Below are 15,421 nucleotides of genomic sequence, written 5' to 3'. Positions count from 1 at the left end.
ATTGCCGCAAAATTTAAAATTATGAAGGAACTTTCGTTGGTATTTACATGTTCGTGGTTTGGTATTTTTGCCTTCAGGATTATGCCATGGAAGAAGAAAAAGTTTGAAGAGCTGAATGATTTTCTCGTTTGTTTTAGATTTTATTCTGTAATCGCTGAAGACAGCTTATGTACTTCTAACATGTACTATTTGCTACTATAAATATATATCATATTGATTTAATGATGGTAAAAAAGGAAACATAAGTCATTTATTATGACATATAAAATTTTACAGAACAAGCCGACCGGCCAAATGTTTAAATAAAGGGTTGCTAAAGTGCACGCAAACGCTAAATTGAACATGTATACGAGAGCTTAATATGACTAGCTCCATCCCCATGAACATGCATGTAAGTAAAGTTAAATTTATTAGTTGCTAGACAGGCAACGTCTCTTGTAGCTTACGAGTACTTTCCCTTTAGGCTCTGGGGTAATCTTGCTCCAATCTGGCTTGGGAAATGAAGAATTCAGTTTCAGTTCAAAATTCCTCAGCAAGTGGCTCAATATAATCTTGATTTGCATGTAAGCATAAGCCTCGCCAGTGCAAGTATGCCTTCCACCGCCAAAACTTGTGAAAGAGAATTTACCACCAACCTTGTCCTCCTCTCTTCCTGGACGAAACCGATCTGGATCATACACCTCAGGATCATTGTAAATGTTTTGCAACATACCGTTCACCACTACAAGATTCACTAAGATGTTACCTTTGGGGATGACATATTCATTGCCCTCTTCTGTACGGACGTTGATGTCTTTCTGTACCTTGCGGATCAACATTGGAACTGGAGGGTACATACGTACAGCTTCTTTGATGCAACTATGCAGGGTGCCCATCTCTGACAAGACATTGTAGTCTATCATGTCCTGGTGTTTCCTAATTATTTGCTTTTGCTCCTCCACAGCAGCTTCTAAAAAGTTTGTACTGCTCAAAAGACAAGCTCCAGTCCACATGCTAGTATGTGTGCTTGTGTGTTTTCCAGCGGTGATCAAGGCGATTATTAACCCGCTGACCTCAGTTACGGTTGTGGCACGTCCGCTCTTATATGTTGAATTAATCAATCTCTGGAGGACGTCGTCCTTGACAGGATTGGAGCTCTTACGTGACCTCACAATCTCAGAGATAATTCCTGCAAGCTTGCTCCGTGCTCTATCACGCCGACGGTTTGTAGGAGTTGGGATGTATGGGAACATGAAACTGACAAAGTTCAAACCCTTCTCAATGTCACGAAACAGTGTGCAGAACTGGCCGAACATATTCTCCCGGGCCTCTTTTCCAACAAGGCATCGACATGATATTAACATGAGAAGCTCCTGGAATTCATCTTTGAGATCAACTACCCCTTCTTCTCCCCATTTTGCGAAGTAGTTCTGTGAAATATCAATACATTAGCGCATATCATCAGTCAAGCGAATCATGCAGATTGCAGAAACGCAAAAGTGCACATCATTAAGGAATAACAAAAAAATTAGCATCCGTATAGCAGGAAATGGTGATATTTTCTGTACTCTGCATAAACAATAAGTTGACCCACACCTTCTAATCACCAGCTAGTTTTTCATCTCAGTTGAGAATTAAATGATATGCGCATGTTTATTATTGCCATCCTAAATATCCTTTTTTTTTTCAAACACGGAATAGTCTCCCAGACCCGCGTGCCGCTCTCTCAGGGGGAAACCCTTGCCAGCGCCCCAGTTCCTCCTCCTCCACCTCCATCAATTGTTGCAGGTGGATGCGGTCAGGCTAAGCCCGCACCAAGAATGGAAGCAACGGGCAAGGCCCCAAGCGTTGTGGCGATTTCACCGATAACTGAAGGTGGTGGCTATGGCGTCTTATTCAGTGCCAGTGTGGTCCCCTCCGGCGGCATGGCGGCCCAGGCAGTGCAGCATCATGGATCCTGCTCCTCCTCTCCAATGGCGCGGCTTCACGGTGATGCACCCAACAAAGCGTCTAAATCACAATGACGGATTTCGTGTGGCCCGCTACCAGACGACGGTGCGACTTTGATGGTCGAGCATGCTGCGACCATCTCGGTGGCAGCCTCAGTTAGCCTCGGGAGTCTTCTTGTCAAGGCTTAGGGGTCAAGATCTTGTGCCCTAGGCTGTCGGGTCTAGGTGGGACCTAAATTTGGGAGATTGTGGGCGTCGTTATCTTGTTGGAGGCATCATCGATGCTTTTTATCTATGCGTCCAAGCTCTTTGGTGTTATATTGTGATCCAAATTCGTATGCTAAAGGAAGGCTAACTTCTGACGAGAGGAGTGAGGCCCGTCTCTATTAGGCTTGGGCCGAAGGGGGTGCGGGGGACGGCAGCCCCCCGCAGTACGGATCGTTGCCACCGCCTATAAATGCATATTGTAAGCCACCGGCTAGGGTTCATCAGATTATAAGATATCCCACGGCGTTTGTAAACACTCCCCGATACAGTGAGGTTTTGCTGGCTGGCGCCCGTGGTTTTTACCTCTCTTTGTTGCAGAGGGTTTTCCACGTAAAAATCTTGTGTCCCTTGCGTGTGTTCTTGTTTCGTTCTTCGTTATTTGCTTTTCGCATTTATAACATTCGGGAACCCTAGATCCAGGCTCTGCGGATTTGACGATGTCGGCTTCGCTCCATTCTTCCCTCCAGATGGCATCATTTGGAGAAAGGTTTGGTCAGAGGGTCAAGTTCTTCGTGTCGGTGGTCGTCGACGGCTTGTGGAGAAGTAGCAAAAAAGTACGCACGAGGACAAAGTCACGCCAAGGCTGGGGTAGTCGTCTCTTCTACGGCGTGTCCTCGGGTTTTCCGTGTGTTGTTTGGGGCTTAAAGTCAGTACTACGAAGAAAAGTTCCGTGTGGCAATGGGGTTTGTACGACAGCGATGACAAGCAACAAATATTCTGGCTCGGTGATCCTTCATGGCGCAAGCTCTGCATAGTTCTCCTTCATAGATCGTCCTCGGATGTGTGGCTACATTGCTGCGTTAGGATGTTCTTAAGAGTCCATGTCCTTGTTGTAGTGATCGTGTCTCCACGGGAAGTCGACGGCGAAGTTAGGCTCGCTAGCTCACTGAGGAGCAACGACTTGATGACACATGTGTTTTACTCTGGTGGTGTGCTTCTCCTCAATAGTGTGTGTTGCATCTTTGTTGTGTGCCAGTTCAACCGGCAGTATTGTACTGGTGTTTGCAAGGTTATACGATAATTAACCAGAAAATTTGTTCTTTTATAATCAATATAAGTGGCAAATCTTTTGCCTTGTTTTAAAAACAATACTATCATTTCTCCATAGAAAATAATTTCAGAGAGAAAAAAGGTAGGAACATACTCTCTAGACACCTAGTAGAATTGTGTACACAATCTTTACTATTCAGGTTGGATAGGTGGTCATGCTAATGGTCCACATGATTTTAACTTGAAACGAAGGAAAAAAATTGTCCAAACGGTAGTTGGAAAGAGTTCACCAGCGTTGATTCACCACACCATCCGATAGCAGTGAGCGTGTTTACCTCTCCCTTTTTCACTCCACAAAGACTACGCTAATTAAGCATTCGTGAAACCCACCAGATCAAAATTAACACTGATGCTTAATGATGGGTAGCTCCGGATTGGTGGCATGGGACCACACATGCCCCCCTGGTACGAAAATGTCGCAAATGTGCCAATAAGATCTTGTTTGGTACGATCCTGTTTTTATTTTGTGGTTTGGTACTAGCCTATTTGTGTGGATTATCCTACCAAACACCAAACCAAACTTATTTCTAATCGAATGTTTAGTATTACTATATTGAGCTAATTTAATCCTCACATATTCATACTTTTTCTCTAGTTCTACTGTATCTCTTTCGATCCTAATACTCAGCAGCATGTAAGTGGGGGCGACTCCACAAGAGAAGACCAAAGTCTTACCTTTCAGGGTGACAAAAATTCAAGGTGTTCTCTTAATTGGTTGTTCCTGGCAATGGCCTTGTCGAAGACATTATTTTGAGAGCGAGGACCTTCTTCATGGTGAAAATGCAGATCTTTGATCGGACGACGACAGCGCTTGTACATTGTTTCTTTCTTGGAGGCACCGCTTTTTAAGAAGTTGGACTTATGGTGATGTCTTGGTGGTGTTAGTGCTGCTGTTTCAAGGATTAAACCACGGTAGCGAGACTTTTCTTTTTCTGTAATTCATCTTTCTATTTTTGAGCGTGTGCATCCGTAACGCTGCTATGTCAATGTGTTGTTGCAGAAGCTGAGTGTAATTGTTATCTCCTATATTAATATATGCTCTTTGTCGGAAAAAAATCTAGTGGACTGAGATTGGGGATTCGAAAAGATTGGGTGAAGGTAGGGATTTCACCTAATCCCTTAGAAAATTATCTCTACTAATCCCCACAAAACCTCTAGTACCAAACAATGTCTGATGGAGGCCATTGCTCTATGCGATGTCTTCAGATTAGTTGTTGAAAGGGGATACCAAAGTTTCATGTTTGAGATCGATTCAATGATTGATGGGAGATGCGCGAAGAAGAGGAGAATAATAGGTCGGAACTGATGCCGACCTGCCAGGAAATTAGGAGTTGCGTAGAGCTTTCTCTAGCTTACTAGAAGGACCATGCGCGCGTTGCTGCGCCATTACCACAACATGCATTCTTTTAAAGGTTTTCTATATGTTGGCTCATTTATTTTCTTTTTTGGCTATATATCATGGGTCCATTTTCTTTTGAGTGAAGGGCGATGGAGAGGAAAAATGCAAAGGAAGCTGTATGACGAAATTCACATTACTGTGCATTGTGCACCCCATAAAAAGTAAATTATGTCAAAGAGTTTATTTCTAACTGTCATCTGTAGCAGAATGCCTGGCTTCAGCCCATTGCCTCTCCACCGCAGAGTTAAGGTTGATGCTACCTGCGACAATGGCGATGCCAAGGCTTTCGTGGACTGTTTTGCCGTGCTTTCAGTATATCTAGCTAGATTGTTCAGTGGTGTATTATATCTAGCTAGATAGTGCAATAGGATCTGGTATCTTTGTGGCTCCAGCCAAAATGCACATTTCTTTTGTCATCTTTGTCGATCCTTTGTGGCTACCTATGGTTCGTGTCTGTGTCCCACAAGATCCTTAATCCGCTAGTATTTATGGGCTATGGCTTGCAAATGTATGATTTCTGTGGCTTGGTCTTATAGCACGCATACCTTTTTATAGATTCTTCACAGAATATCTTTGCTACAGAGACAGATTTAATAGATGCATAACTTCATGCTACTACTTTACACAATAACCCTTAATTACTTGATACACAAAAAATCGACAAAGATGAAATCAACCTCACTGTCACAATAATGTCCAAGCTATTTTGTGCTCCATAACAGTAAGTATAGTACATCTGAAACTTGACAATATAAGGTGTTATATTGTAACATGCAAGGAATTCTTCCAGGAAACTGACAATAACCGATTACCATGAAGGTAATTTACCACTAACTAATGGCTCCAACTTTCATGCTCTAGGGTGGAATGGAAAAGGAAAAGCTAGTCATACTTTCTAATGAGGTGACGTACTTATTTGTTTGGATGTAATTCAAGTGTCTTTTCAGAAGAATAGACAACAGATATTTTCAGATCTACTATAATAAGAGTCCTGAACTTGTGGTAGGTACTATCTCTTTGAAAGATGATGACGTATCAATATGTAAAAAATCGAACATGGTAAGAAATATTATGCCTTCTTTCAAAAGTATTATAGTCTATATATTCTGTTCATGCAACACCGACACACTAAAATTCGACTTCTGTTTTGTAGGGACATTGAAGCTCAACTTTAAGAAATAAAATTAACATCCATGAAGTTTATTGTGTAATTGGTGGTGTGATACTATAGAACAAAACTATTTATGCAAACATAAAACTTCCAGACAAATTTGAAGGTCAAAAAGTTATCCTGGGATGGGACGGTTAATTGATAGAAAATATTTTTCAATAATCTACGCACATTATAATGAACTGACAACAAACTGTTATGTTGCACTAAATGGAATGAGTCTGGGATATCTAAAAATAATGCAAAAAAAGTAAAATTCGGTAAAGTAGACAAACTCTTTGTCTGAGTGACTCATGTGTTATTTATTAAGGAGGTTCACATAGAGTATTTCTGACTATAAAATTTTACTTTGCTGCCATTCAATAAGAATATTTCTAAACTAAACTAATTTCTTTTTTGGCATCTTTTTACAACCTACTTTACTAAACCACACTATTGTTTGGCTAATCTGCAGGCCCATAATTTGTAAACGGTCAATGTATATATGGCATGGAACACAAACCATTACCACAAGGAGTAAACCAGCACATGTCGCGGAAGATGCAACCAAAGGCGCAACAAAATGTAGGTTCCCGCACCGAAATAGGTTTTTTTTTTCAACAAACTGAAACCAGGGAAATGGTCCATATTGATCTATGAAACTATGAAGTGTCTATTAAAAATGCAACTGAGCACACATGGCATGTATATGCATGAATAAGGATTTAGCAGGTCTCACACCCAAATCCTTCCGAAGTAAATTTTTAGTTATGAAATTATCAGATCAATCTTAGAATTTGGTTAGTGATTTGATTGTTCCCACACTTATTAGAATGAAACTATACCTTTTCCGTTGATATGGGCGTATAGAAACATATAGAGTACTAAATGTTTGAGATGAATTGTAAGAAAAAATATAGTAGACTGAACAATACAAAATTTAACATCACAGAATAGATTCTTATGAAGAAAAAGGAAGACAATTGAGCTCTGAAAAGTTTTAGATGTACATACCATAATATACAATTAAGAGAGCTCATATTTCCTGACACGTTAGATTAGATGAGCAAGAAATCACATATCCGATGCTCCATCTGCAGATTGCAGGTACATGCCTATGGAGGATTAGTCTCCACTTTTGCACAAAGTTAAACCAAGCAGCAACCCCTAGAAATGTTAGTAAAAAACATATGCCAATATTTTATTTTCAATATAAGAAATTTTCAGATGATAAAATTTTGTTAGCGGTGAAAGGAACTCGTTATGATCTTGGCCCATGTCTTCCTTTTAGGAACAAGTGATCCACTACAAAAAAATGCAGTTATAAAGTGAGTACAGATCAATGTTATGATTAATATAGACCATAGCTTTGGTAGTGGTGTAAACTGTTACCATTGTGGAGTTTAGTGCAGACTGAAATGTATAATTCACTTAGGTTTACCTGATGTTGTTTTCATTGCAACAGACAAAAGTCCAGACCTCAATCATACACTCTAAAACGCGAGTATATATGTATGTTCAACACCTAATTAAAAGCTAAAAGCATCAGGGGTGCATCACTAAACGCTCAAAGGTAACTTAAATTTCGTAAACACTCATAATATAGAAGGCGTTCAAGATGATAGACACTTTGGAAGTATATAAAATGAGTCACACATCAAATGGATAGCTTGTTTCAAATTGAACTTGTCTAATTGGTCCCGAAGAAATGCAACTTTACATGCAAAAAATGTAGTCAACCATTTCTTCTTTGATGTCCATAGCATTTATATATCCCAGGAGAAATTTTAAGTTTTGACAGATTTCAAGCCAAGCCTAAAAAATACGTCTCATGAAACTTAGTATCAGGTTGTAATCCGTAATTAGCATTATTCTCAATCAAGATTCAGAGCGGTGTAGGTCTTATATATGCACACCACTGTATTCTAGAAAAAATATATGCACACCCATCTTGCCGGCAACATTGCATTGTGGTAGATGACCTCGTAGTATGTTTTTTCTGTAGTAAAACCTATTGCATCACGAAGCAGTATGTGTGTGTTCCAAACTAAAAGTAGCGTCTACTGCACGTTGATGAATTTTTAAACGGTGCCAGACTCACCACCACAAGGGAGTACTTTCTTTTCAAAATGACAAGGGAGTATCTAGAGTTGTGCAACGTAGAACCGCATTGCAGGCCTCGTTGCAGTGGCAGCGGTAGTTGCCACGAGGAAAAGGCATGTTTGGCAACGGTAAACTTTCAATCACAACCATAGGTAAATCTGATGTTCATTTGGAATCACCGCCAGCAGTGGCGCTAGGTAATAAGAAACCTAGCAACATTGTGGCACCAGCGTTGTGTTCGAGATTCCTAGCAACTTTCCCGAACTCCTGATAGAGAAATCGACTATATCTGTCGGCTGCCATCCATTGCCCTCTCAGATCGCTCACATGTAGGACATTATCCCACACCACAGTTCGAGGCATCGTATCTCCGACGCCACTCATGATTCTGGCTGAGTCTCGACATTACCCAGGGAACAAACCTCCTGCTCTATACTGACAATACTGAAGAAATGTGAGCGCACTCATATGTACACATGCATATGACTGAAAAATTAAACCAAAAAGAATTCAAGATTAGATAATTACCCCAAGTATGACTTTTTAATTGTAGTATAGTGGATTTTCCTAGAGCAATGGCTGCTCACATAAATAGAGAATTTGTTGAGACTTTATCTACCTTCAGTAATCACCTCCTGATGTCTAATTTTTCAGAATTCAAGATTAGTCAATTACCCAAGTAATTTTCCAATTGCAGTATAATGGATTTTCGTAGAGCAATGGCTGCTCGGACAAATACAGAATTCGTTGAGGCCTTATCTACCTTTCAGTAATCACCTCCTACAGTGATAGTTCCATAACAATTAGATATCAGTTTGAATCGTAATTCTAGTTCACAAATTAGACAACTGTTAGGTGACAAATTTATCATTCAAATGAATTTTAAGCATGGTATGCAGTGTCAATTGGTACCAAATATGGAGACGTAGAGATAAGTTTTGAGAATGCTAACCTTGGGAATCTGGAGACGTTCCCCAGCTCCATCCATTATGCCTTCAATGCCTCTGCATGTGCATATGCCTCATCCACAACCAGACACCAACAAGCTGTCGTTACAGTTGTTGCCTTCACGGCGGACACTGACGACATTGACTGGTATACAACGGAATCCACCCACCTCTCTAATTCCCCAGGTGTGGTTGGTCACTTCTGCAGTCTCTGCCGGATATTGAGGCGTGGGCTTCTGTGTCGCCGTCCCATGCCAAGGTTGTTGTCCCTGGAATTGGGTCTAGCTTCCTCCCTGCTGCGGTGTATTTCCACAAACGAAATCCTCAAATCGAACCTTGTGATGACCTGGAACTCGCGCTCTACGGCGAGCAGTCCGGTACTGGAGCAGGGCTGCCTTGCCCTGGACTGTTTGGGTCGGGTCGCCAGTTGCCGGGTTTGCAGAAGGCCGTGGAGGCAGCAGGTCTGGGGTGCAGCAGGCTCGTGGAGGGAACCAACGGTACGTCCTCTACACATCCCGGTCTTCCTGCGCCGGCCGTCGGAAGGAGAGGCGCTAGGGTTCGCGCCCGCGGTGGCAGGGGAGCAGCTAGATTTGAGCGGCAGCGCGATTTAGGCCAGAGAATCGAGTGGGGACACGGCGCCGGAGCTTGGTCTGCGGGAGTGCTGGACTTGCTCTAGTCAAACGAACCCAATTCAGAGCAGAAGTGAACCGACCACCGCGAGTAGGACCCATCCCGTGAAAGCGACGTGCAGAGCGACCAGGGACGCCGGCAACCCTGGGAGCTTAGTGCTCTTTAGAGATGTCTGAAACGCTAACACGTAGAGCGTGAAGCAAATCTTATGTCTTGTTTGTGTGCAAAGCAAGCTAGCGCAGACTGCTGGAGGTTTTCGTGAATTAACCCTTTTGAGTGATTGTAATCATGTCTGGTTATCAATGAATGCTCTGAATTCATAAAAAAATAGTAACCCACCAGATCCCATCATGAGCACCATGCCAACTCCCTATTTCATCTGACGGTGGCAACAACATGTTTTCACCATCCGTACTCTACCCAGCGGTGGTGGCCATGGCTCCCATTGCAGACAACATCAGTGGCACTTCCATCACCATATACGGCATTACCGTCTCCAATCTCAACATATGTTCCTATCCAACTTAGCCGGGAACCAGGAGCCGGGCATGCCTGGGCTGGCGGGCTGCCATGACGCAATCAAGGTTTCACTCGGCCGCTGCCCTACTGCTATGCGACCTAATGTCGCTATCAATTTTTTCGCCCCCATTCTCCCTTCATAGTCCAAGTTTTCGTCGATTGACGAGGCACGTCAACTGCACGTCCTCCTGCAGGCACGAGGAAGATTGATTCCCTAATCTTTACATATCTTCGCAGCGACAACAACACGGCCAAGGGCTGCACGAAATGGTGTCTCCCGTTGTCCACTTAGCTACGTCAGAATTAATCCCCTCTTCTAAGTTCCATCCATGTTCTAGCATTGTTCTCTCCATGCCGTACAACCACTATTTCACTAGTAGGAAAAGCCTTATAGGTGGATCTTAGTTCTGTGACGCACCACCCAAAAATACGCCACAGAAAGTTGTTTTGTGGCACACCAGACACGGTGCGCCACAAAAATAGCTTAATTTTGTGGCGCACCAACAATCCATGCGCCACAGAAACTTGGTGGGGCCAGTCCCAATCATTGGTTTCACTACTTCTGTGGCGCACAGGACCACGTGCGCCACGGAAATAAGACATTCTGTGCCGCACTGGTCCTGGTGCGCCACTGAATTAAGACTTTCTGTGGCGCACGTGGGATGGTGCGCCAAAAAAATTACACATTTCTGTGGCGCACATGAGTTCCATGCGCCACAGAAGTTTTTTTTGCTCCCCACGCAACTCCACCCCCCTCGGATCGCCTTTTTTACCTCTGTAAAAAATGAAAGAAATAGATAGAAATTTCAAAAAATAAATTCCATCAAGATGCCCATGTATTATGTCATCTTTTACCACTGAAAATTAACAAACATAAATTTCGACTTTTTTTTGCAAAATTGTGTGAAAAAATCATCAACTGGATTTCTGGTTGCATACGAACTCGAAAAAAGACGCACAATATATCAAAATGATCCCACGAAAATTCTACATCCGAAAACCCGGTTGGACAATTTTTAGAATCTCCAAATTCAAAAAGAGTAAAAAGTTACGGCCAGTTAAAGTTTTTTTGCTGCAAAATACAAAAAAAAGAAAAAAAAAATTCTGTGGCGCACCAAGTGCCCATGTGCCACAGAATTAACGTCCAAAATTTGAATTTTCTGCCGCCCTCCTCCACTTCTCCTCACTTCTCCTCACTTCTTCTCCTTGGATGCAAACTTCTCCTCCACTTCTCCTCCACTTCTCCTCCTTCTCCTCCACCACCACCACCACCACCTCCTCCGGCCGGCCTCCTCCTCCTCCACCACCACCACCTCCTCCGGGGCCGGCCTCCTACTTCGGCGACCTCCTCCTCCGGCCGGCCTCCTTCTCCTCCTACTCCGGTGACCTACTCCGGCGACGACCACCTTCTCCTCCTCCTCCGGCGACCACCTCCTCCTCCACCACAACATCCTCTTCCTCCACCACCTCCTCCACCACCACCTCCTCTTCCTCCACCACCTCCTCCACCACCACCACCGCCACCACCACCACCACCTCCACCACCACCACCACCACCTCCACCACCACCTCCACCACCTCCACCTCCACCACCACCACCTCCACCTCCTCTACCACCACCACCACCACTACCACCTCCTCCTCCTCCTCCGGCCGTCCTCCTCCTTCATCCACCCACCCACCTACCCAGCCACCCACCTCCGGCTACCTTCTAGCGAAATATTAGGCGGCCCCAGATCTAGATCTGGCCGCCATTTTTTTTGAATTTCAAATTTTTTTTTTGTGGCGCACCACCGTCGGTGCGCCACAGAAATAAGTTTCTGTGGCGCACCACCGCCGGTGCGCCACAGAAATAAGACTTTCTGCGGCGCATGGGCCGGTGCGCCACAGAAACCTTATTTTTGTGGCGAGAATTCTGTGGCGCACCGCCCATGCGCCACAGAATCATTTTTTGGTGCGCCACTGATGAGGCTTTTCCTACTAGTGTTTGATGATGCACGGCCACCATTGAAAGAAAGCATGGACAAAATTTGTCATAGGCATTTGAAGGAAGCACGCCGACAGTTGCACGGTACCACGGCCACCATAGAACAGAAGCACGGGAAGGAAGCATGCTAAAATCAGAACGAATCATGGACACCACCGCCACGATGGCGTCTGCATTGTGCCTAGATGGCACATAACTTGACCTATGTGCTGCTTTAATTTTATTGTATGGAAGCAAAAAAGGGAGCAAGGAGGAGGCAAGTAGCATAACTAATGGAAGCAAGTAGCTCAAGCTCAAAATGTGATTCGAATTTGTAATATTGTATCCATGCAAAAGAAAGTTTTGTATTCAATAGGAGAAAATATTGATAACTCTAGAGTTTAGAAGCAAATCCATGTTAATTCGAACCATGTGTTACATGAATGTAAAAAATAATGCATTATTTTTACAAAAAAAATTCATATTACATTGGAAGAACCTATGGTGGATGGAAGCATTACTATGATGATTTTGGTAAATTTTTCATATACATATAACTCTTCAATAAAAACACAGAAAATTGCATTTACCATGGAAGCACAATTTTTATGCAACAAAAGTAAAGTGGAGTGGAAAAAAATCTTCCCGTGGAGGCAAATTGCATGACACTAGCATTTATATTTTCCATGAATCAAGGGAGTAGTTATTGGGCAATAAATTTTCATTTGGCACAACCACTGCATGCAAAAGTTCAGAGGGATTCCTGTTGGCCAATTGCAAACTCGAGATATAATCAATTGTGTGGCGTGGAAGTAGTCCGGTGGGAAGCCCTATTGGTGCTCCGCTATACCCCATCCCTATTTTAGAAGTATTTACGAGCAAATTCCCATCAATCACATCTCTTCTCCTCCTCCAAAGCATAACCAGTGGCGAAGCTAGAGCACAAATCTATTGATTAAGGTATAATCTTGCGTTAAAAATCATTGGCATGCCTAATTTAGTGAAGGATTTTCAGAAAGTACTGGGTTCATTTGCACCCAATTGTTCTATACCAGCTCCGCCATTGAGCATAATTGATACCGCCACTATGAACAACAAGCATGTCATGAGTGTCCTGATTCCCGATGGCGCCCTCCTACTAACCATGCATGAACCCCTGTAAAGATTTGTTCGGTTGATACACTTCTCAAGTGTATTGGGTTGGATTTGGAGGGATTGGGGAGAATTTGACTTAGATGGAATTTAATCCTCCTCAAACAATACCAATCCCCCTCAAACCATGCGAAAGCGAATATGGCCTTATTAAGAAGGTGCTTTCCTTCCCTGTTAGATACTCCCTCTATCCCAAAATAGAATGCCTATAATATTTGAATAAAGTCAAACTTCTCAAAGTTTGACCAACAATATTGAAAAAAGTGTCAACATTCGTAATCCCAAATTAATATTTTCAGAACCATCATAAAATATCTTTTCATATTATGTGCATTCAAAATTTTACATGTTGATATTTTTTGTATATAATTTATGAAACTTTAAGAAGTTTCACTTTAACAGAAAACTATAGGCATCCAAGAAAGAAGGGAGTACCTCATAGATACATCCGTTGTCCAGGGCATCACCGCCTGCAGGACCTAGTGCCTTCTCCACCCCCTCAACCATTTGCCGCGGTTGAACAAAGAGTCCATTTTATCTTCTTAAGGTGCTAATTTGCAATGGTTCATGAACCTCATCCATGTGTCTTCAATTTATTTATCATTTTTGTTGCACAGCTAGATTACATTTTTAATTTACTACCATCCTCATTTCTGATGCCTCCTGCACCGTTCACTTGACCTGCTAATTTATTTTCATCTTACACATGGCAAGTTGGGCCCACAGTCGTTCATTTGCCGATGGTGGATCTAGAGGCTCATGACAAAGCTATGAGGTGTGTTCCCCTATTAGAAGCACCATCACCACACGTAGTCTGTCTTCCATGTTTTCTCTACAGAGAGCTCAATAGTGTCTTCCAGTAAACCTTCGCCGTGCACTACATGAATGATGCACGGCGCCGATGGCCTGCTGATACGTCGACGGACAAAAGTCGGGGCTATTGACGTATGGCCCGGCCAGGCCAGCCCGCCAAGAGAGCCATTGGCGTAGCGATGCCCTCGGCGTAGGCAACGCTACAGCAACAGCAACCCTCAGTGTACCTCGGCCGGCAGCCGGGTAGGCCTAGACACGCGCCCCTCCAAAGCTAGGCCGTAACAGTGTTTCACGGTGTTAGAGATACGCCGAGGACTGCCCTCGGCATATCCTCCTCCCATTTTTTTTAATCTACGCCGGCGGCCACCCTTGGCATTGCTTGAACTTTTTTCCCTTCATGCCCCCTGGATCGCCTTTTTAAGTTTTAACCGAATGGGAGAAAATGATAAAAAAAATTAAAAATAAAATCATTTGAGATTCCTATATGTTACTCACCCTACTATTAGGGGAAATTATTGAATTTTGATTTTTTTTTGCAAAAAAGTTTATTTTTCGATAAAATGGCATTATCTTTTACATACAAAGTTGGCAAAATGATCGTCTCAAAAAGTTACATCCGAATTCACCATGATTTAGTCGGTTCGCTTTTTATTAGATTCTCAAAATTCCAAATAGAAATATTAAAGCGGGAAGATTATTATTACTTAACCATTGGTGTTTATTTAAATACTATTGTTTATTTCAAAAAATGTTGTTTATTTGAATTTTTGCAAGAAATTCGGAATTATATATATTTTAAAATAAATTAATGATTGCATCCTCCATAAAGATTATTACTACTTAACCAATGGTTTTTATTTAATTTTTTAAAATCAAAATAATAAAGAGTTGTGATATCACAGTCTAAGCGTTAATATGATTGATATCGTATTATTATCAGCAATGTTGCGTTTGTTACATGGAGGCTCAACCCGAAGGAACCAAAATGTTAAGCGTGCTAGGGCTAGAGTAATGTGAGGATGGGTGACCAAATTGAGAAGTTTTAAATGCGTGTAATTAGATCTAAGATTAAGTATAGTTAGAGTTAAAATGATCCATGTTAGACCTTAAAAAAATTGAGCTTTTGAAGTTAATGGATGGTGTGGCCTGCGTCGAGGGTCTAGACGCCAACCCTCGTCGTATACGGGCTATGTCGAGTCTACGCCGATGGCCCATATAGCTCTGTTGAAGAGGACCTTTGCCAAGGAGATACGACGAGAGCGGTCCTCGGTGTAGCCTACGCCGATGGCCCAATGTTGTTACGCCGAGGTTTTGCGGCCGTTGGCGCATTGCGTCATTCCTGTAGTGGTGAGCCGGTCCGAGAGAGAAAGATCCTGGCAAATAGTGCTTTACCGTAACCTAATTAGATGACAGGGTTTGCCGTGACCGTGCTCACAACAAACTCTTCGCCCGGAGGACTTCTGCCTTCGCCCAGTACCTAGGACACATGGACAATTC

The 15,421-nt window shown here is 42.8% G+C and overlaps 1 protein-coding gene across 1 annotated transcript in view; it reads right to left on the bottom strand.

Annotated features, from left to right (window-relative positions):
* Positions 1-410: 410 nt before the first annotated feature.
* The window catches only part of LOC124670142 (obtusifoliol 14-alpha demethylase-like), a 31,931-nt gene continuing 16,920 nt past the window's right edge, over positions 411-15,421 (bottom strand). The window contains exon 2 of the mRNA XM_047206646.1: positions 411-1,409. Within this exon, the coding sequence (XP_047062602.1) occupies positions 411-1,409 (999 nt within the window). The remainder of the gene's footprint in view (positions 1,410-15,421) is intronic.

The sequence above is a fragment of the Lolium rigidum genome, chromosome 1 (assembly GCF_022539505.1).
Source record: "Lolium rigidum isolate FL_2022 chromosome 1, APGP_CSIRO_Lrig_0.1, whole genome shotgun sequence".
Taxonomy (NCBI): domain Eukaryota; kingdom Viridiplantae; phylum Streptophyta; class Magnoliopsida; order Poales; family Poaceae; genus Lolium; species Lolium rigidum.
The sequence above is the reverse complement of the archived record's forward strand: the minus strand, read 5'-3'. Positions and strand labels throughout refer to the sequence as shown.